General features: G+C 38.7%; 1 protein-coding gene across 2 annotated transcripts in view; it reads right to left on the bottom strand.

Annotated features, from left to right (window-relative positions):
- Nucleotides 1-3,681: 3,681 nt before the first annotated feature.
- The window catches only part of LOC140495733 (U2 snRNP-associated SURP motif-containing protein-like), a 44,617-nt gene continuing 24,249 nt past the window's right edge, over nucleotides 3,682-24,049 (bottom strand). For both annotated transcript variants that reach the window (XM_072594784.1, XM_072594785.1), the window contains 8 exons: nucleotides 22,041-22,206; nucleotides 19,428-19,520; nucleotides 18,206-18,269; nucleotides 11,110-11,260; nucleotides 7,016-7,126; nucleotides 6,267-6,523; nucleotides 4,454-4,618; nucleotides 3,682-4,238 (listed from right to left, as the gene is read on the bottom strand). In XM_072594784.1, coding sequence (XP_072450885.1) covers nucleotides 4,103-4,238; nucleotides 4,454-4,618; nucleotides 6,267-6,523; nucleotides 7,016-7,126; nucleotides 11,110-11,260; nucleotides 18,206-18,269; nucleotides 19,428-19,520; nucleotides 22,041-22,206 — 1,143 coding nt within the window. In that variant the 3' untranslated portion in view covers nucleotides 3,682-4,102. The remainder of the gene's footprint in view (nucleotides 4,239-4,453; nucleotides 4,619-6,266; nucleotides 6,524-7,015; nucleotides 7,127-11,109; nucleotides 11,261-18,205; nucleotides 18,270-19,427; nucleotides 19,521-22,040; nucleotides 22,207-24,049) is intronic.

Genomic DNA, 24,049 nt, shown 5'->3' with positions numbered 1-24,049 from the left:
CATCCTGTCAATGAGTACCTATTCATTATCCCCACTTTGGTTGAGTGGAAGGTGACAATTTCCCAACTATAATCAGAAATTTGACCTCAGTTCAGAAGCTTTCTATCTTAGTTTACAGACTCTTACATGGAATCTAACATGCCTTCTTGAAGTGCATATAAACAATATTCACAGATATTCCCCTGTCCACTGCCTTGGGTCACCTCTTCAAAAAGTTCAATGAGGCTTGTCAAGGCATGACCTGCCTACCATGAATCCATCCTGGCTATCCCCGATTAGCTGAAAGTCTTCGCTGTATAGTTACCTGATCCTTGATTTATAGACTCCCAACAATTTCCCCAACACAGATATTAGACTGGTCTGTAATTCCCTAGTTTCTCTCTTTTCGCCCTTCTTATAGAGTGACATGCAATTGTCCAATCCTGAGGGGATTAAAATTAGCAGGTGTACAATGTGCTTCCTTATTTCCTTTAAGAACTTTAGATGGAAATGGTCAGGTCTCAGACACTCGTCACTCTTTATTTCCACGATTCTCTTCTGATAACCTACCATCCTCTCAAGCATTCTGTTGCACAGACGCAGCATGTAATGTAAAGCCGACTTCATGGAAGCTGCAGGCTCTCTCCCACAATCCTCTCAACAAAAATCCCTGGGAATCTAATAGACATTCCAAACCCAGTATTTCTGTCTACCTGTTAAATCGTTACGGGAAAGGTGGTGACCAATCCCTAATGACTCAAATCTACATTGATAGTAGTGAGAGCTGGACACTATCATCCATCTACAGCTGTCAGCAATTCAGTTTTGTCAGCAGGAAAAGTGGACGTGAGAAACTATTACGTTCTATCATTTGTTTTCATTTCTTTTAAATATCATCTCTGTCCAGACTTGTATTTTGTCCTATGAGAACATAACTGTTGATTTAAAAATAAGTTTTGTCCATAATAAGCGGACTGTTTTGAGCTCATGAAGTTTGGTAGATGTTTGTCTTATTTTTGACAATCTCCAAAGAGAAATAAATAGTCACATTGGCAACTAAATCAAGACATTTACACAAAGGTTGAGTGCTGGGGTTTGATTATCAGAGCATTCTCCTCTAACAGTCTAACATCATGAACAAATTCTGTACATGAAAAGAAGGTAGTGGAGAGGTGGTTGCAGTACCTTGACGCTTCTTCTGCGGCATTTGAGAGAGCACAGCACACCTCTGTACAAACAGAAAATTATTTTTTTTGGGTCATTGCCAAATATCCCCACCCCTTCATAAAAATTCTAGATTTAACTATTTTATGTTTATGATCTTCCATCTTCTACATTAATCTAATTTGTGTCCCAATCTATATATTGTTCACCAAAAAATAAACAATAAACTTGCTCCTTACCTTCTAGGTTGCTATTCATGAGGACTCTTCAAAGCGATTGACTTAGTCTGCTTGATATTACAGTCACTCAACACCAGAAACACATGAGAATTAATGTCATAATGAAATTTACAGAGAAAGATGTTCACTAGACCTTGTTGATGCACTCAAAATGTGGGTTTTTGGATTTCAATAATACCAAAAAACTGCAAGCTTTACTTAGAAACAAAAAGTTGCTGGAAAAGCTCAGCAGATTTGGCAGCATCTGTGAAGAGAAATCAGAGTTAATGTTTCTGGTCCGGTGACCCTTCCTCAAAACTGCTTAAATTTTAACTTTTCTTTTTAAAAAGTGCACATGGGTATCAGTTCTGAAACACCAATAGCTGTCAAGGAACTCCAACTGAGTGACAAGTTGCAAGATCCCTTTAAATCTTCACTTATTTTTTAAAAAGAGAGTGGACATGGCCCACTGCCTGATGTCAGAGGCCCGAATTCTGTCCAATAAAACCTAGTGAAAAGCTTTTTATTTAAAACTCTGCAGGTCTCTCTTCTGCTCTCCCACCCAGACTCTTTCTCTGCTCTGGAGTCATGACAATTTAAGCCTCCCAATGGGAAACAGCTTGAAAAAGTATTAACGTGAAATTTTAAATCAGAAAGAGTGGGTGTGCCTGGTAAAATATGCCTTTAGTATGAAGACATGGAATGATCCGAACAACAAATAACTAGTTAAACTGCTCCATTTTTATAAATGCACAATTAATAACTTGTGAGCATGTCATGTCAGTACAAAGGGCAAGTAATTTTATTTTGCACACATTGCATTATGATTATGAAGTCAATAGTTAAAGAATAACAAGTCAATATCTAATTTATTCTGCAAATCTTGACTCAAAAGAAAGGGTGATCAGGCTCCAAAATGGTCAAGGCACGTACGTTTATTCTAACTTAATGAGATTTTGAAGAGGGAGGCTCATTCAGAAGTTTATAAGTTTAATAATTCTTTTGCTGAGCTGGTATCCAAGGTACATTTTCATCCAATGCTTCATGTACATTACTATTTTACGTAAGGACTTCATTCTATAAATTTATGGCTCACAAAGTCTTATTTAACCTGAAGAGGTACATCTGGAAATTTTGAGAAGTTGGGAGAAATTTCAGGGCACTTCACTACAGGCCAAGGGGCACTATAAAACAAAAAAAAAGCTTCAGAAATAAATTGCAAAGTACAAAATTGTAATTACTATAGTCCTGGGGCTGGGTCAAGTTGAATCTTCAGCTCAGATATCAAGTGAAGAATTGTTAATGAAAAAATGGAACTGAGATACAATTTTTATATAATATTAGCAGGGGAGAAGATGATGTCTGTGATTGATGACCTTAAAGAGTCAATATTCTGCAGCTACTCAATCACCCAATGCATGATGGATATTAAAATACATTAGTAAAACATCTACAACATACTTTCAAATTAAGGTTCAACTTGACTTTAAAAATCTCAACGATCCAGCATTGATAGGATTTCTGACTTTTGGCCAAGCTCCCTCTTAATTCTGTTTACAAAAAAAAAAATTAAATGAAATAACTTTCTGAAGTTGAGTGAAGAATCTCTGCATGTTATACATAACATTGGTGTCCAAAAACAGACAGGGGCTGGGCCAGCATTGGAAAAGATTTTTACTTACCTACTATATTGCAAAACAAAGATGTGTAAGTTAAGTTTTTCTTCAAACGAAAATTAAACAGGAAAACTTCTCTTTAGTACAGACTGTCAACAGGTCTGCACATGGCTACAATAGGGAAGATGTTGCCAAAAAAAAAGGTCTTGGATATTGCACCATTGACCATGAACCAGGGCAACAACCTTAAAATTCTGTAGTGAGGGGTTGAGAGAGAAAGCAAATACATATACATCCCATTGTGATAATTCAGTTTAATACTTCATTTATACTTGATGCATTATAAGAAACTATGGAAGCTTCTCCCAGCAGAGTGAAAAAGATGGAAAAGATCAAGGCTAGAATACTTATATTGTGTATTTACACTACTATAACTTTGAAGGTGCATCAGAAGTCCTGATACGACTGGAAAACATCAGTTCAATTTTTCATTTTTAACTGCCAAGCAGCTGTACTGATAGAAAGAGGAAAATGGAGACATTTCCTTGTAGAATCATCAGGGGATAAGACTCCTGCTGCTCCTTAGGTCACAGGTGGCACTTAACTCAAGAAGGATAACCCACACCCGCACAGGAAAAGCATATACTCATTATGATAAAGCTACTGTGTGGACCCATTATGCTGAATAAAACCGATCAATATCATGAAAGGAGCCACAAAAGTTTATTTAAATGTTGCGGTTAATTACAGAAACAGAACAGAGATGCATATGGGTCACAAAACAAAACAAAAATACTGGCCCTGCAGCTCTTCACTGTGTAATTATATATAAAAAACCACAACACCTGTATTGAAGCAAAAGCAAAACTAGGTAGCGGAGCAGAAGTGAATTCTTTACACTGCAAGAACAACAGTTACACAGATTATTTCTAACTGATCACCATTTTCAGATCGGAATCACATTCCCATTTTAAACATGAGTTGCAGTTATCCAAATACAAAAGCAAATATTTATTCCATCTATAAAACAAATGGAAAAGAGTAACAAAGGGGCAAAACAAAGTACAAAAAAATGCTGCATCATCCTTTATGTACATAATCGCGCAGAAGCAAACCTAATGGATGTCAGCGCTTGCTCTTCTTTGACTTTTTGTGAGACCGGTGAGGAGTCCTTGAGCGCGACCTCGATCGCCTTGATTTCTTCGGAGAACTTGAACGAGAATGCTTTGACTTTTTAGGTGATTTTGATCGAGACCAAGATCTGCCAAAAAAATTGGAATAAATAAATGCAAGCATAAATATTACTAAAAGATTTAACACGAGAATATGAATCCCGAATATTGATGGACCTATTTGAAAAAAGTGTAATTTCGACTAGTTAACCTACATGCTAAGAAACTTCTGTAAGAAAATTCTATGCTCCTCATTGCAGACTAACCAATTGTCAAACACAGATTGTATGAAGGTAGAACCTACCTTTTTTTCCGTTTGCTGCTCTGTCTTGGGGAATCTTTATATGCTGGGGACGGAGACCTAGACAGGGTATTTTCTTTTAGTAGTGACCTTTCAGACCAAGGAGACACGGATATTTCACATCGGATGCTTCTTGATGGACTTGGGGAGCTTGTACACCTCCTTTTCCTAAAATACAAGCGCAATGTTAAGGTACTTCCAATGACAGTACATTGGTTAAAGTTTACCCAAATGGCATTGTTAAACCTGTTTTTTCTAAAGATTCTGAAATGTATGCAAATGATTATATTGTTCAATTATTGCTTTCCTTCCTAGTAACAAAATGAATTTAAATTAAAACAAGCCTCTTTCTATTTTATGTTTTGAGCTATGGAGATGATGCCTGGGCTGATGCTCTCTCACTGATCCTAATCCAAAAATGCTGGTCTGCTTAGCTCAAACTAAGAAAAATTCTAATCAAGGCTACTAATATGAAACTTGGCCAATGGAACAGTATCCATGTTATATTCTCAATATCCAAGTGTAGGTAACAGCTGAAGGAACAGGACACAGTGGAGGTCTTGGGGGGGTGAAGTGGGAGAGGGTGCAGACCAAGGAATTGTAGCTGGCAGTGAGAGAGGTAAGCATAGGTTCAGTTGAATAGTTACTCAGAAGTTAGACCTTTCCTAAGTAACTATTTAATTAATTTCATTGGAACTCTCCACATTCTCCAACGTAAGTGAGGATTTTCAGAGAGTGTGAGGCAGAGAGGAAATGCATGGTAGAAATTCCAATTTCCAAGGCAATTCCTTTGAAGCCTTCGACAATGAAGATTCCACAGATACTATTTGCAACTCCAATCCACACTGGATTAATAATGGGTTGGCGTAGGAAAATCTGGCTAATAGCTCTTTTTAAATGATCAAACAGTTAACAGTTCACTTATTCTTTAACAGGTATTAATTAAATTCTCATATACAACAGCCTTGTAAGGATGTTTTCACCCACAACATCTTAAGTTTTCTGTTCCTGGAGCTTTTTGCTTACAAACTTCTGTGCCACTGAGGACCTCTTTCCCCATTCACAGGACTCGATGATGGAACTAAAACTCCATCTCTGCTTCTTAGGCCACATAAATGCAGACCAAACTTAAAGCGATACATAACTCAGTCTAATTTAGAATCCAAGTTTCGTAATAATATATTTTGAACCTTCAGTATTAATTTGGATGCTATGACAAACAACTACAGCAGTTACAGATCCCAACAATCAAATAATTAATATTCACTTTATGCTTCCCAAAAACTAAGTTGATACTGCCAAACTTCCTTCACAAAATAGGCACACAGTTATCAGACAGACCTTCACACTTTTACCACAATCTAAACCCAAAGTAAAAACTCGTAATTTAAGTCATTGAGGGACTCAATTTAAATTCTAAATATTTAGTTATGCAAAACATTTGATGTCCACACAAACATTTTAACAGAAGGCTAAACCTCATCACAAGAATTAAAATGCATAGAGTGAAATTTCAAGGCACCAGCTCAACAAACAATTGTAGGAATTGGGATAAAAGTGCATCTACGTGCAAGTTGTTCCACGGGCAAAAGGTAAGAATGACACTGAACGTCCTTCATCATTTGCCTCAAATAGTGTGAAAAAATGGAGGTGCGGAAATAAAACAATTATTTCCAAACTCAGTTGGAATGGGACACAAATGAAACTCAGTGGCAAGTGAAAATAGTTTGTGAATCGTATCAATTACACTTGAACTTCTGGTATTACCAGAATTCCAAGGATTTGTTCCACTTTACAGTTTCACGTATTTGCTTACCTGGAGGGTGACGAGGAATTGCCTTTCTCCTTGTGCTTCTCTTTAGTCCGTGCTCGATCTTTACTGCGTTCTTTATCCTTGCTCTTCAGCTTATTCTTCTCCTTATCTTTGCTCTTGACTTTATCCCTGTCTCTATCTTTGTTCCGTTCTTCAGGTCGATCTTTTTCCTTTTTATCTTTCTCTTTGCTTGGATCTTTTATTCTCTCAAGATCCCCAACTTCTTTCTCCACTTCTTTATCCTGGTCTTTTTCCTTTTCCTACGCACAGTGAAAAACAGACTACTTTGACATTTTTTTTGTTACAAAATATGGGCTTTATATAAATGTAAACTATGAATTGCAATAATATTTCCTTCTCAGATTACTAATAATTATTTTGCTGCTATCATGCAACACATGATTTCCTTTAAATCGCGACATCTGAGGCATAATTGTTTTGATACTGCTTTCAACGCCCTCTATTCTTCTAATCAACCGGTTCAGAGAGGTTATTACACACCTCTGGAGCAGGTGGGACTTTAACCCAGGCCTCCTGATCCAGAGATAGTGACACTATCACTGTGCCACGAGAGGGCCCCCAAAAAATGGAACACCTCATGAATTTGAAAATCATCTTCTGCCCTCCATGCTTTAGTCATTTACACTTTCTCATACCTTTACGTTGTTACAATTGATACATTGTGCAGAAAACCAGTTGCTCATTCTCTGCTCAACCTCAGGCAACTTGCCAACCACAGTTAACTATCTTACCTTTTGTAACAGTTTACTTCTATAATGCTCAACCTGTTGTTGAAAAGTCATTCCTGATTTCTTAGTCCTTTTACCAGATTCCAATTCATCTTGAAATTTCATTACTTTTAGCTAAGAAAGAAATGAAGAGTTAAGAATTCAAAATATAGTTGTCATTCAAAAAAAAGACCAGCATGTTTATGGAAACAAAAAAAAAATCACATTTTATTTGCGTGTTAAGAAAATGGGAAATGTTGGCACCCCAAGGAACTTGAGAGTCCTTGCACATGAATCAAGGTGAATTAACATGCAAAAATTAAAAAAAAAACTTTGGTCTGAAATGCACAAAAACAAACTGCTGGTGAAACACAGCTTCAGAAGGTTCTGTTAACCGTTTTCTCTCCACAGATGTTGCCAAACCTGCTTCGCTTTTCAGCACTTTATTTTTTGTAACTAAACATGCAGATGTAGCAAATAACTAAAAAGGCAAATGTCAACCTTTCTTGCGAAACAATTTACATTTTTACTTCCTTTCTTCCAACTCCAATCACATCAAGGCTTTGTGAGACTGCATGAGTATCATGCACAGTTTTTTAACCTTGGAAGGTCCACAAGACTGATTCTTAGCATGAGTGGATTTTCCCACAAGGAGAATGGAGTGAAATAGGCCTACAATGCTGAGAACTTAGAAGAATGAGGGGTAATCTCATTGAAAAACGTCTAACAAACAAAGGGATTGATAGGATAGATGATGGGAGAACATTCCCTTGGCTGGACAGTACAGAAAAGATGGTTATCCATGCAGGACCGGAGTTGCGGAGAAATTTCTTCACTGAAGGGATGTGAATCTTCCAAATTCTGTCACTCAGAATGCTATGTTTGCTTAGCTGCAATTATTGAAACTGACATCACACAAAGTCAACGTGGTTTCACACAAGAAAAAACATGTTTGACAAGTTTCTTAGATATTTTTAGAGGATATAACTGATATGATACAAAGGAGACAGTTGATACGACATACTCTGATTCCAAAAAGCATTCAATGAGGTATCACACAATACATTAGTTTGCAAACTAAGGGCTTATGGAGTTGCAAGTAGTCATATTAGTAGGGACACAGGATTTGTTAATGGACAGGAAGCAAAGAATATGGATAAACAGCTAATTTTTTAAGTTAGCAGTCTGTTTCTTGTGGATTGCCACAATCTTCAGTGCTGTGGCCTCAACTTTGTGCTGTCTATGTCAATGACTCAGATAAAGAGACAGGCAATAATGTAACTATATTTGTTGACAATACAAAGCTGGGTGGAAGCACAAGCCATTAATAGAACCCAAAGAGACTCAGAGATATTGACAGGTTAAGTAAATGGGCAAAGTGACAGGTGGAATATAATATGGGCAAGTGTGAAGTTATTCACTTTGATTCTAAGATTTGAAATTCAGAATAATTTTAAAAGGCATGTAACTTTTAAATGGTGATACACAAAGAAAGTAAGTATAATGATAGAAGAAACACAGCATGCAGGTACAGCAATCAACCAGAAAGGAAATTTGCATATTAGTTTTTATTGCAAAGGGGCTGAACTGCAACAAAGTAGTCTTTCTATATCTGTACAGCACTTTGGCAAGATCACATCTGGACGATTGTGTGCAATTTTGGTGTTGATACTTAAGGTAAGAAATAGTTGCTTTAAAAATGATGCAACAAAGTTAACTAGATTAATTCCTGGGGCATGAATGTTGCTATATGACCAGTTAGTTGGGCCTATGAACTCTGGATTTTAGCAAAATGAGAAGCAAGCTCATTCAAGTATACAAGGTTATGAAGGGATTTGATAAGGAAGACAGAGGGGTGCTGTTCCTCACTGGAGAATCTAGAACAAGGGGACACAAGGATAAGAGCCCAATTATTTAATACAGAGACGAGTTGTACAACTTGAGGTTTTCAGATGTGCCATCACTGAATATATTTAAATCTGAGGCACAGAGTTTTGGTCTGTCAGATAATGAAGGGATATGGGGAGCAGATTGAAAAGTGAAGTCAATTATCAACCATGATCATAATTAATGGCAGACCTAGCCTGAGAGGATCTATTCGTGTTTCATATTTTGATGATAATGTGCTAAGCACCTAAATAAGCTAAGGGATATGGGGATTGTTATAGGAAGGAAGAGTTCCTTTGAAATAGATCAGCCACGATCTGATTGAATGGCAGAATAGGTTCAAAAGCATAATCCAATCCTATTTCTTACGTTCTTACAAAGTTCTCTCTGGAATATTCCCTTTTAGATTAAATTAACTCTGAAAAAACTAATGTAATGTCCCAACTTCTCTATGCTTCAATGTAATTTTTAATAAAAATGTAATAAACAATGTTATCCAGAGTTGTTGGTTCAAACATTGAGAGTAAGTCTTACAATAGCTTGATGTTGGTAGACAGCAGCAACATGGCAGACTCAAATAAATTACTCCTCCTGACAGTTTTCCTTCACCAACAGTTCTAACCACAGTGAATGTACCTCATTCTACCACAACAGTTCCTTCAATTCACTGCCAATGAGACTGGTCCATAAAATATTGCTCCTGTAGTGAGATATATTTCAAGATGTGCCTACACAGAGGCAGAACTACAGAGTCCATTCACAATATATACAAAGCATTTTCCAAGTTGTCTGAGTAAGAGGCAAAAAATGTTGCATTACAGACACCTAAGATAGGACAACGGAGTTACAGTAATTGAGAAAGACTGATAACAAAATTGGCCACATGGTTTCCCACTTCTTATTTATTTAAATGCTGTCTGTTGGTGTGCTCTGACTAAAAATACAGCAGTATTATAAAGAATGCAGTTAATAAAAGTTTGAATTTCAGCACAGGACTAGTTACAACACAGCCAATGGAGTACTGTAAATGACAGTCTCACTTCTAAGCAGGTTTTCTACATTTGCAACAGTTAAATCTATTTGACAATTCAACAGAATGTTGCTCAAACTATTACTGAAACATTAGGTTCCATGTTTAGACACCTCGATAATTTTTGCATATTCTTTATATTGATTCACGAGATGTGGCTAGCTAGGCCAGCATTTATTGCACATCCTAATTACCATCAAGAAATTGTCAGTAAGCTGTCTTCTTGGGCTGCTGAAATTCACGGGGAGTAGGTAAACTTCGTGTTAGGAAGTGAACGATTTTGACCCACTGACAGTGAAGGAACAGCGATGTAGTTTCAAGTCAGGATGGTATGAGATTTGGAAGGTAACTTTCAGGTAGTGCTGTTCCCGTGCATCTTAAGACTTCGCCTTCTAAGTGGTAGAGGCTGTTGAAGGAGCACTGGGGAGTTACTGCAGTATACCTTGTTGATAGTATAAACAGCTGCTACTGTGCAAGTGGTCCCAGGTGGTCCAAAACGTACACCCAAAACGTTGACATTCCCACCTCCTGACGCTGCCTGGTTTGCTGTGTTCCTCCAGTCTCTTGCCTGTATACTTTGGATTCCAGCATCTGCAGTTTTTTTTGTCTCGAAGTCTTTGTCCTAGATGGTGTCCGACTTCCAGTTTTGTCAGTAGTTCAACTGGTTGGAAATAAGTCTTCAGTACTACTGCCAGGATGTTATTAAGGATTTCAGTCATTTCTTGAAAGCAAGTGGAATGAAACAAATTGGCTGCAATCACAGGCACCTGTCACCCTCGAAACTTAAGGAAATTCCAGGAGAGATCATCTACAAGACATCTTGACAGATTATTGCTGCAAATGTGTCAGCTTCATCTTTTGCAATGATGTGCTGGGCTCCCCCATTATTGAAAATGGGGTAATATGTGGTGCCTCTGCCTCCTGTTAGCTGATTAATTGCCCACCCACATTCATGGCTAGATTGAACAGGACTGCTGATCTTGGATCTGATCAATTGGTTGTGGGAGTTCCCGGTCTGCCACCCTATACCTTTATAAAAGAAGCTATTAAAAGTGAGATGACAAAGTCTAGAAAGATAGCATTGCCATTACGAAGCCTCAAACCTTTCAGCTATATTATTTCAAATGATGTTTTTTAATTGATTTGCTGTAAAAAAATCTGTTAAAACACATACAAGATTTAAATAAAGACAGTTTATTACCTCAATTTCCCGCAGTTTGGCACGTTTCTCTTCAGACATTTCCAACATTTTTTGAGATTTTGAATCATAGGGATCTTCCTTCTGTCCAAATGACTCTTCAGATTCAATACCATCATCCTCTTCCTCATCTGACTCCTCTTTAATTTCCTCCCTGTATATCAAAAACACCCAAAATTCACTGCTTTTTGAATATTAAATTGATGACCTGCTGACAAGTGTACTTCTGCCTGTGTTTTACTACCTCCTCCAGATCACCAAAGATCTATTAACATTATACTAGTATCTACATACATATCTTCCAAGATACTGATTAGCACATTCTAAAAATTTAAGAAAATACTGCGATCAAGGCAGGCAATAAGTATTGACAAAAATTAATGACATTCAGACACTGATAGGTTTAAACCACAATGTAATGCATATGGATGGCAAGCAGCAACATTTGAAGTGCACAGCAATCAAACAAAGTTTTCACCCAATTATTTCAGTCTACTTAACTGTAATCAGTTAAGCATTCTTTTACTATTCAAGTAAATGTTCAGTTGCAAATGTTAGATGACTTCTTCTTCAACTAAGAAAAGACGTATGCACAGACTAGAGGATGTAGAAGCCAACTGCAAAATTACAAATGACGCAGCCCCTCCAAAACCTCTGACCATTTGTGTGGCTTTGTCTGGCATATTCCCCACCCATTCTCATGCAATTTCTACAAGTTTCCTTTCCAAATTTTAGTTCCCTCCCCAAATTTTAGTTCCCTCCTTAAACCTTAGAATCCAATTAATAACAGCTATAATATTTTACTATGGAGCTGAAAAGAAGCAGGCCCTTTTCTGACGAAGGAGGGAAATGAACTGACCAGGAGTCGTCTGGCATGGAACAAGACTCCAACAAAGCAAGAAACCTAATTTTAATCTGTCAATACAGAGGTCTGAACTAGTAGTTAAAAGAATGATTGTCCTGATCGAGGCAAAAGATCTGCAGCAAAAATAGGTGTGTCAAATCCTAGGTCAGTCTTTCATATCAAATTTAAGCAACAGCACAGTTGATAGTAAGGTCACCATCTAAGGCCTTACAGCTATCGTACTGAACACTAAAAACTGGATAAAACCCTTCAGACTCTATGCTTGATAAGTAATGAATGTAGTAATTGTAAATGTAGTAATAAAGTATTAGAATAACCTGATTTTATTTGTACTTTTTGTAATTTCAACTTTGAAATGTCATGTTACCTACTTCTACAAATTATATGAATAAAGTTTATTCAAATCAAACTAAACGTGGGGAAAGCATAGAAAATATAAGCATCCTTCCAGAGTGCTCTTAAAATTATCCCAAGATGTCCAAGTGTATGAAGAGAAATCCTGACTTTTGATGGGTTTCTTCTGCAGGACAAACTATTCTACTCATGGGACAAACTCATGAAATTCAAACAGCTGCCCTAGTAACACAAATAGGATAATTTCTGCTCCAGTAAGATAATATATAAACTTGCCAAATTAGTGTATTAGTCATACGTGATGTTTACTGCAACCTGGAGAAAGGTCTGCAGCTTAGCATGCTTGCCATTACTGGCATTACTCAAATGGTACCAATGCTACTGTGTCTGTAACTTGCATCAAAATAATTTTACACCCTTAGAAATGTAATTTTGAAATAATAATATTCATTTTACAGGAAAATAAATTGAAGACTCCAATAAGAATCATTTAGATTCATAATCCATTAATTTCCCAGAAAACAAAAAAAAAACTGCCAAGTGAATTTTTGAAAACCATATGCAGTTTGATTTCAAATTTAATCCACGCTGGGAAGAATGCCACAAAAATAACAGAAAACAGGCTTCTAGATAAACACCAGAGAACAATTTTCGTCCACTTTACATTTTCGGCCTTCCTCAAATGAAAAACTTCCTGTAAACCAGCAGTGTTTATATTAAAGGATAAAGAACAGAAATCAAGTTTAACAGAAGCGATTTGTCAAACTACAAGCAACATAGAGTGTAGTATTTATAATCTTGGAGCATCTCTTCTTTCATCCAGCTTCTACATAAATAGTTCATCACAACTAATGTGGACACTTACAAAATGAAACAGAGTAACATTTCAAGCATTTTGTTCCAAGACTCTCAGAACTGCCATTCAAAGGCAGCATCACAAAGTTTAGAATAATGATAATGAAGAATAAAATCCTCTCCCTGCCTGGCCACCCCAGAACCTCCTTCGTGGGTCTAGAAAAGCCAACTAGTAAATGGCTACCAAGACCACAGTGCAGGATCCCCACATGAACTACTTCTCTGAATCCAGAAAATCCAATTCAAAATTGAAGTGCTTTACCAGCTGTCCAATTCAAATATTCTTCATGCACAAGATCCACCCACAAATCAGACGAATCACACCCTTTAATCAAAACACAAATGAATCACCAAAATAAAAGGCATTAAAGTAGTTTTTCAAGTATTGCAATTTGCAGCACAAGAAACTTAAACAAACAAGTTGTAAAAGGATGATACCCAAAATGTTAGCAGAGGCAAACAGGAGATTGGATACTTTATCCCTGCAGAAAGCCTCAAGCTTCACCACATTCCAGGTCCTAAAGTGGCAGGCTGTAGGTAATGTGCCCCTGTATTGTGAAAACCGAACCAAAACATCATCACACCACAGTTTGGTATGATTCAACTACACAGACTCCATACAGTTTACAGTCCTCGGAGTTTGTTCACCATCAGTGATACTGAGTTGATGTTATTCTAAACATATTCAAAGCTCCTAGTTTACGATCTGTCAAACATACAAATCCAACATGCCTAAAGAATCACTATCTTTAGGTTGGCAATTATGGTCAATTCAACATATATTCATGAGTCAATTACCCTTGACAATAGTAAAATTGACATCACAGCAATCCTGATATTGCCAATAACTACTATCTCAACTGTTTTTTTTGATTATTCATGTGATTATTACATTCCTAGCTAGGCCAACAGATACTGCCTATTTCTAATTGCTGTCAAGATGGTGATGAGCTGCCTACCCAAAAACACTGCACTGCATGGGGAGCTGGTACACCACCTGTGCTATTAGAGAGGGTTCGAGCATTTTCAGCCAGTGACAGTGAAGGAATCATGATACAGTTCTAAATCAAACTGGTATGTGACTCCGAGAGGAACTTGAAGGTGATGATATTTCGATGTATCTGTTGCCCTTGTCCTCCTAGGGGATAGAGTTCACGGATTTGGAAGGGGCTGTTGAAGGAGCCTTGGTGGGCTGTTGTACCATGTCTTGTAGATGGTTCACACTGCTGCTACCAAGGAGAGTGTGAATACTGATGGTATCAGATGTGACGCCAATCAGCAGCTGCTTTGTCCTGGATGAAATTGAGCATCTTGACTGTTGTTGGAGCTGCATTCATCCAAGTAATTGGGGATATGCCATCACACCATTGACTTGTGCCTTGTAGATCAGGGACAGATTTGAGGAGGCAGGTTACTTATTACAGAATTTCCAGTTTCTGATGTGGTCTTACAATCAGGGTACTTATATAGGTGGTGCAGTTCAGTTTCAGGTGAAACTCCAAGGATGTTGAGAGTGGAGAATTCAGTGATGGTTGGAATCTGTCTTGTTGAAGATGATCACTGCCTGGCACACATTACTTGCTACTTATCAGCTAAAGCCTGAGTGCTGTCCAGTTCCTGCTGCATTTGGACACAGACCGCTTAATATGAGGAGTTACAAATGGTGCCAAACATTATGCAATCATCAGCAAGCACTCCCAATCCTACTGAACGCAGTTTAGCTAGAGCTCCTTGATGCCACATTTGGTCAAAAGATGCCTCGATGTGAAGGGTGATCACCCTCACTTCCCATCTTGGGTTCAGGCCTTTTGACCTTGTTTGGATGAATGCTGTGAGATCAGGAGCTGATGAGCCTGTCACAACCTAAACTGAGCATCAACCAACACCTTTCAACCAATTGAAAGTAGACCGACAGGACAGTAATTGGCCAGGTTGGATTTGTCCTGTAAAGATCATGCCAGGTCAATTTTACACAGTGTCAGGTAGATGCCAGTATTGTAACTGTACTGGAACAGCTTGATTAAGGGTGCAGAACGTCTTCAGTGTCCAGAACGTTTTTCCAGCCCACAGCCTTATCAGCAAAGCAATGCCTTCAACCATATCTTGATATCACGTGGAATAACGGAATTGGCTGAAGCTGGCAAACATACACAAAAATATTAAACCACGCAACAGTAAATTCAGCCATGTCCCCTGCCTTTATGCACAAGACCCTGTTTTGGGCACTACATTGGATATGTGCTTTTTTATCTCATTATCCAAACTAATAAAATAAGACCAATAATTGAAGCCCTAATACAGATCTCTGAATGAAACTATTAGTCACATTAAGCCATTGCGCGTGCCTAACATAATACACCTTTGTCTCCTTGCACTCAGTTGATACAATGCCTTCAATTCCAGGAGTGTCAGTTTTAGCTAACAGTACTCATGATGGATTTTCTCAAACACCTTCGGAAAAATTAATACAAATATCTTACACCAACAAATTCCTGTTCATGACATTCATGACCTTGTGAATAAAAATTCAGCTTAGTCAGGCATGACCTATTCTTTAAAAATCCTTGCTAGCTCTCTCTAATCAAGATGTTCATCTCCTATTCCCAATTGCAGAATTTTGTAATCCTTGATTACAAATGGATCTGTAATCAACCATTTTCTTTCTCTCACCTCACTTTATTGAAGGGCTATACAATTTTTCTAATGTGAAGGAAGAATTCTCATACCAAAAGAACATTCTAAGATAATAATTAGGACGTCTGCAATGTTCTTATCTACATGCTTTAAAACCCCACAACTGAAATCAATTGGTTCTAAGGATTTGGCATTCTTCAAAGCTGTTATCATAGACTCACGACAGGGTAGAAACAGACCAGTAGGCCCAACAAGTCCACACCGAGCTATGAAGAGTATTGTACCCCGACCCACTGCCCTACCCTATTACTTTACATTTCCCCTGACTAATGCACATAACTCACACATCCCTGAACACTATGCACAATTTAGCATGGTCAATTCACCTAACCGGCGCATCTTTGGACTATGGGAGGAAACCTGAGCACCCAATGGAAATCCACACATAGGGAGAATGTGCAAATTCCACAATTCCGCCAGAGACTGGAATTGAACCCAGGTCCCTTGTGCTGTAATCAAAATGGTTGATTACAGATCCATTTGTAATCAAGGATTACAAAATTCTGCAATTGGGAGTAGGAGATGAACATCTTGATCAGCAGTGCTAACCACTGAGCCACTGATTAGTTGCTTCATTATTGTCATGTTGCTTAAATTAATTATAGTTGAAGAAAGACATTTTGCCAAAGGTTTTCATCTTGCACTTATCAGGAGGACCATTCATAAAAAAACACCTGAGTAAAGGTAAAACAACATTGAGGTAAAAACAATGACTGCAGACGCTGGAAACCAGATTCTGGATTAGTGGTGCTGGAAGAGCACAGCAGTTCAGGCAGCATCCAAGTCGCTTCGAAATCGACGTTTCGGACAAAAGCCCTTCATCAGGAATAAAGGCAGTGAGCCTGAAGCGTGGAGAGATAAGCTAGAGGAGGGGAGAAAGTAGCATAGAGTACAATGGGTGAGTGGGGGAGGGGATGAAGGTGATAGGTCAAGGAGGAGAGGGTGGAGAGGATAAGTGGAAAAGAAGATAGGCAGGTAGGACAAGTCCGGGCAAATCAAGGGGACAGTTACTGAGCTGGAAGTTTAGAACTAGGGTGAGGTGGGGGAAGGGGAAATGAGGAAACTGTTGAAGTCCACATTGATGCCCTGGGGTTGAAGTGTTCCGAGGCGGAAGATGAGGCATTCTTCCTCCAGGTGTCTGGTGGTGAGGGAGCGGCGGTGAAGGAGGCCCAGGACCTCCATGCCCTTGGCAGAGTGGGAGGGGGAATTGAAATGTTGGACCACGGGGCGGTGTGGTTGATTGGTGCAGGTGTCCCGGAGATGTTCCCTAAAGCGCTCTGCTAGGGAGCAACGGATACAATAAATGATATTAGTGGATGTGCAAGTAAAACTTTGATGGATGTGGAAGGCTCCTTTAGGGCCTTGGATAGAGGTGAGGGAGGAGGTGTGGGCGCAGGTTTTACAGTTCCTGCGGTGGCAGGGGAAAGTGCCAGGATTGGAGGGTGGGTTGTTTGGGGGCGTGGACCTGACCAGGTAGTCGCGGAGGGAACAGTCTTTGCGGAAGGCGGATGCTACATAGGAGAAAGATAGTTTATTGAAATAAGCAACTGGATGGTCAGAGACATTACTGACAGAACAGAGGCATTCTGCAAAATAGTCATAGTCTGTGCTCAGTCTTGCTAAAGTAAAGTTGAATGCAAGAAGCAAATACAACTGAAAGCAGTATACATAAAAGACTGCCTTATTTGGAAGGTGAACTTGGGGCATTGAATAGTGTGGAGGGACGAGGTGAATGGATTGCATGGGAAGGTGCCATTTGGGGGCTGTGTGCAAAAGCAAGTGTCAGAAGTGATGGACTGGGGTGTCACAGAAGGAACTGTGCTGGAAAAACAAAGGTCAGGCAGCATCCAAGGAGCAGGAAAGTCGATGTTTCGGGCATAAGTCTTTCATCAGGAAGGTCTTATGTCTGAAACATCGACTCTCCTGTTCCTCGGATGTTGCCTGACCTGCTGTGTTTTTCCAGTGCCACACGTTTTGACTCGGACTCTCCAGTATCTGCAGTCCTCACTTTCTCACTGTTACTGAGGGAATGGTCACTGTAGAATTCTGTCAGTGGAGAGGTGATGAAGATGTGCTTACAGTATTCAGATGGAAGGGCAGAAATGGCACACTATTTTTGTTGAGAGTCAGTCTTTGACTTAGATGCCTGGCATGCTTGACTGCAAATACTGACAAAATAATTACTCTAACTTGATTACAATTATGAAGGAAACCAATTCATTCATCAGATGATTAATAAGCCTTAATTCTGCTTTTGAGCAACTTGGCAATTCACACAAATTCTTGGAGAATTAAATGCCAACGCACAACAGGTCGCACAAAGCAACTCACTTAATCTCAATTTTTTCTTCTGATTCTGGATGGTCAAGAAGATCCCATTTTGACATAGTTATTGCTGCAAAAATAAGATTTATATTTCAGCATTTCATAAATAGAAACAGTATCATTGTGTAAACGTATAAAGTGCCTCACCTGGTTACTACAAATCCAGCAATGTATTTTAAACCATTTCATTTTAGATAAAGAACAAACAACTGTGGGTATAATACAAAATACTCCACTGCCATTTACTCAAGCAGCAGACACACTGGCCAGCTAAAGAGTTGTATCAGGGTTCCAAATCCTTATAGGGCAAGATTTCGCCTCAAAGCTGCCAGTCAATTGGAGAGCTTGCAGCTCTTTAGGCCTAGTAGCATCACTGGAGTACTGCCACTGTTGAGCTTGTATGCAGCTGGACAAAACAAGCATGAATGTGGCATTTCCAGGCAAGACAGGTGGTGAGGGACCACCTGGTCTCAGTCCAATCAGGCAGGACCCAGCAATGGAAAGGCGTGTCACTACAGAGGAAGTGTTCGTCACTGGATAAGAAACCAGAAGCCACCCACCTTCACCTTGAGTTTACATGGAAGCTGCCATGAATTGATATGGGGCTGCTCCACTTGCCAGAAAGCCCCTGGTAATGGGAAGAGTCCCTTAACTGGCTAGTTAATTGTCTCAAGTGACCTCTGGATAGGAGGGCCATCTGCCACCTTCTCCACAGCTGGCAAAATGCTGTGGCAATGGGAAGAAAATGGACATGCTATTCCATCCTCTCTTGCTCATGATTTTTCAGTCATATGTGCTACTCAATCTCAGGCTACAAATTGCCACTGCAAAAACTTACTTTAACTTCACCTTTCTTAAGTTGAAGGTGAATTTCTTTTTATGATCCAATTTTGATCACAAAACAAATGTACTTATACAGTTACTTGGTTAAAAACTGTATTATGCCTAATTGTTAAATGACAAAATCTCCTTGCATCTTTGTGTTATTATATACAACTTCTGAAATTTGAAGTTATGTTTAAAGATATTCAACAAAATGTTTGGGACTACTTAACATACATCTACTTATATCCAAATCTTCAATGAAATACTTAGTTGGAAATTTAATTCTAAAACTTAAATTTCTAATCAGGCAACAGATGATCATAGTAGTAACAAATATTCAATTAGTTTGAAATAGTGCATGAATGTATCAGTATAAACACCAAAACAAACTAAAAATTCATACCATGAGATTCCAACTCCGATTCATCCACAGTTTCCCATTTTGAAGGTGCAATCTTTAACAGTGGTTCTTCCTTTTTAACAACGAGTTCCTCCACTAAAAAAAAGAGAAAAATTCAGAAATATTCTTTAAAATTGTCACAAACCTATTAACATGCTGGAAACTTGTAGATGCAACTGTTCTCGTGGGTTACCACAATGCCAATTACAGTGCCATTTTGTTTTTCTCTCTGACAGCTGTAACTATTTTGCAGCACTCTTGTCTGAGTCAGAGGATTGTGGGTTCAAATCCTAATCAAGAACTGGAATACAAAAAAGTCACAAAGTTGACACTCCAATCCAATACTGAAGGACTGCTACATTGATGAAGGCAGCATCTTTTGAATGAGATGTTAAAACTGAAGCCCTGTCTGATCTCTCAGGTGAATGCAAATATCTTGCAGCACTATTCAAAGAGCAGAAGTTTATCCTTGATGTCCGGGCAAGTATTCATTAATCAACATCACAAAAGAAGTTACCTGCTCATCAAATGACTGTCAGTGGGAATTTGCTTGCCACATATCCTATGTTGTACCAGGTACTATATGGAAAAGGACCTAATTGGCTGTAAAACACAGATTTCTTGTGGTTTGGTAGGATGCCACACAAACATTTGTTTTCTTTTTGTGTACACCATATGGGGAACCAAGGGTTACAGGGAAAGGATAGGAAAATGCAAGGAGGAATGTGTCAAGGACAAGACCAAACCTCCTCAAAATATAATAAGATAGTCCAGACACTAGCCTTTCCCTATTTTAAAGGTGAGCATAAGGCATTGCATTCTGAATGCAATTAAATTGATCAAACTACTCAACTTTAAGCAAAAAAAACACTTCATTTTACATTACAGTTAAAAATAAAATTGGCTGAATTGTATTTATCAAAATACTTAACAAAATAACATATTAACTACTACTAATGAACTGTTCCAAGTCTCGCAGCAGGAAGAGAACCCCAGCTTTTAGCTGGAACAGAGAGAAGAATAAGAGATTCCACATTCCGCTTCAAGTCCCCAGCAACTGTTAAAAGCTAAAACTCGTAATCCTGGTTCTGAGGAGTTTGACCCCATTCAGGCTTCAGCTACTGTTACAACTTTAAAAAAAAATCCCACAGCTTCACAAGCTGTCAGACCACACTTGGAGTATTGTATGCAGTTTTGGTCCCCATACCTCAGAAGGGATGTACTAACCCTGAAGCGTGTTCAGAGGAGATTCACGAGAATGGTCCCAATAACATATGAAGAATGTTTGAGGACTCTGGGTCTATACGGGATGGAGTTTAGAAGGATGACGGGGGATCTAATCGAAACATACAGAATACTGAGTGGCCTGGACAGAGATGTTTCCATTGGTAGGAGAGACTCTGACTCGAGAGCACAGCCTTAGAGTAAAGGGAAGACCTTATAGAACGGAGATAAGGAGAAACTTCTTCAGCCAGAGAGTGGGGAATCTATGGAACTCACTGCCACACAAGGCTATGGAGACAAGGTCATTGAGTATATTTGAAACAGAGATAGACAGATTCTTGAGTATCAAGGGTTACTGGGAGAAAGTGGGAGAATGGGGTTGAAAAACTTCTCAGCCATGATCGAATGGCGGAGCAGAGTTGATGGACTGAACAGCTGAGTTTCTGCTCCCACGTTTTATGGTCTTTATTGGCTTTGAGCAGACTGCATGTCACTTCTGTCTCAACCTTTCTTCATCAGAAAATAAAAGGACAAAATACACCTCAAAGCCATAGCACTGTCATAAATGTCAGAATAGCCATAACCCTATTGAATGGCTGAGTAGACTCAAGGCCATACTCCTGTCCCTATTTCTTAAGGTCTTATATCCCTACTGGCAATTGATTGATGGCCTTTTATCTGGTGGTTACCTCAGGGCTCAGCGAGATATTGCTATGCTTCCCTTACCAGAACAGTAGTAACACTTCAAAACTACTTGAAAATGCATTATAGCCGATCAAGATGCCTCAAAGATTTCAATGGTTCATATGCATTAAACGTCATCTTTCCTTTGCAAAGGCCAGTGACCAATAATGAAGTCACCTTTGACAGAATACTCATACATCTTCAATTTCAACGACCGAATACAAGACAGAATACAGTAAGTTGGGTTCCACAGGATTGAAACTTCAATACTACTGAACTTCCCCTTGTGAAGTTATTCAAAAGAACATCAATTGCCCCAAAATACCACCAAAATCTGCACAGGTTTAGTTTCTATTTAAACCTTGCTAAGTATGAAAGCAGTTGCAAAATAAATGATTTTTGTTTCTTAACTAATGAGAACAAATCCAATAATTTTTTTCGCACCACCAACTACCTGCTATTTTGATAATTCTTAGAAACATTAATTCACAAAAATGATCAATGGCTAAAGATATTGCATCTATAACAAATTACCTTAAAACAAGTATAATTGATAACTACATTAAAATATTTTAAATTCAAATATTTCCAATATTAGGTAAAATAATTACCATTCAACTCAAATATTTCTATCATTAAAATAAACCCACAAGTGCCAACAATACTCTTATCATTAATAAGCAGTGTCAATATTATTAATGCGCTTACTTGGCATTCCATCAAGGTCATCCTCAACTGATTTCAAAGGAATCCCATCAATATCATCTAAAGGTGCTCCATCGAGTGGGATACCATCAATTGGCAATCCATCAACATCATCTAATGGAGCAAGTTGGTCACCATCAATTGGTGTACCATCCACATCATCAATCACCTGAATAAACATAAATCAGACAAACACAAGGAATACTTAATTCCACTTTAATACTGGTAAACATGCAAATATCCTAGGTGGTGCATACAGTCAGCTAGCAGGTACATTTAAGTTAACCAAATAGGTCATAAAAACAATATTGATTAAAATGCAAATTAGTTGGATTTCATTCACACAATATTTTAGAATGTGATATATAATTAAGACAAGGTATGAAGCATGCTTCCAATGTCTATACAGTACTTGGTGGTTTTGGTGGAAATAGTTCCCAAAGCTTTCCTGCACTGGAATGCTTGACTGGCCTGCTGTGGACTACTGATAGCCACTAATTTAAGCAATTGAAGTAAAATTGTCCTGTTATTAAAATACAAAGAGAAATATGATAACATGTTCTGGTTGAAACTAATTGTGCAACTTTCAGGTATTTTAATTTATGAGCTTTAACTATTATAGGTGTACTTGTTTACTTAATGACGTCAACTTTATTTAAAAGCTTATAGTAGAGAATAAATTCTGATTGGTAAATATTTATTAACACTAATTGGGTTACTGTGACTCAGCAGTGTTGCAGAGCTGGTTAAAAGTATGGAATGATTGTGGGAATGGGAGCAGTGCAGAATTATCGGAGAACGAGAAGTCTTTTTGCCTAGGGAATAAGAAATGGTAGCAAGTCAGAGAACGTCGTGGTGGGAGCCACATTTGTCTAAGTGCTGAATCACAGGAATAACTGTAGCGTGGTTTAGGAACATTTGAGAAAGGGTCATTGGACGATACTACTCAAATCGGCAATCCTCCAGGATCTTATGAGTAGAACTAGAGTGTAAGAGTCTGGCAATACTGAGCATGATTAAATCACACAACACTACATCTATAGTGAATCTGAGGTGTTGAGAATCTGAGGGTAACAAAAGTGGATGGTTACGTTTTGAAGTAGTGTACAGGATAGCTTGGTAAGGTATGCTGTGATTTGTGACCAGTGATGGGGTACAGCGATATGAACAATTAGAGTGAAATACTGCAAAGAAAGGATATGATGATTTCACATATGACAAATTGCAATAACTGCACAACAGACTCAAGGCTCTCTAACGTGAAAACTATGGCAAGAGACCAAGAAATAGAACCAAAAGACATAAATTTAACTTTATGAAAATTAAATTGGGGAGAAGTATCAGGAAAAACATTTGTGCACAATACCATCAACAGTTACAACTTATCAAGCAAGATAACAGATAAAATACTGAAATTTTGAGAATACAAATAATGGCATAGTAGGTGATAATATAATAGAAGGATGAGCTTCAGAGAGTTAAATAGCAGTTTTCCAATAAGCTAATAACTTTATATCTTATATACTCATGTAAAAATTTATCTTGTGTAAAGGTCGACCCTAGTTTTTCAGGGGTCTCTTCCTGACCATATGCAGCCTTAAAGGGCACAGTACTTGGATACTACCAGAACACACTATATACAGAGGAACCTCACATTATCTGGACGAGATGGGTGGGCACTATTTCGCTCAGATAATTGATTATTCTGTTAATTGATTTCCTCTGGGGCTCAGTTTCTGTGAAGTCTGTTCCCTGTGCAGGAGACTAAGCAGCAGCACACTGCGTGTGAGCCCCCGCCCCCGCCCCCACCCCGACTGCCCCCAGACTGTCAGCCTCCACCCCGCCCCCAAGCCCCGTAGGTTCCCCCCCCACCCACCCCCAACACAATTTGTCCCCAACACCTTCCGCCCCATTGCCCACGCCCAAATCTGTCCGCTCCCACCTTGCCTGCCCAACAGCGCCCCCCCAACCCCATCCACCGTCTGATCTGCATCCGCGCCCCCGCCGACCGC

Source organism: Chiloscyllium punctatum, chromosome 25 (assembly GCF_047496795.1).
Source record: "Chiloscyllium punctatum isolate Juve2018m chromosome 25, sChiPun1.3, whole genome shotgun sequence".
In the NCBI taxonomy this organism is placed as follows: Eukaryota; Metazoa; Chordata; class Chondrichthyes; order Orectolobiformes; family Hemiscylliidae; genus Chiloscyllium; species Chiloscyllium punctatum.
Note: the sequence above shows the minus strand (reverse complement) of the source record. Positions and strands in the feature narration are given on the sequence as shown.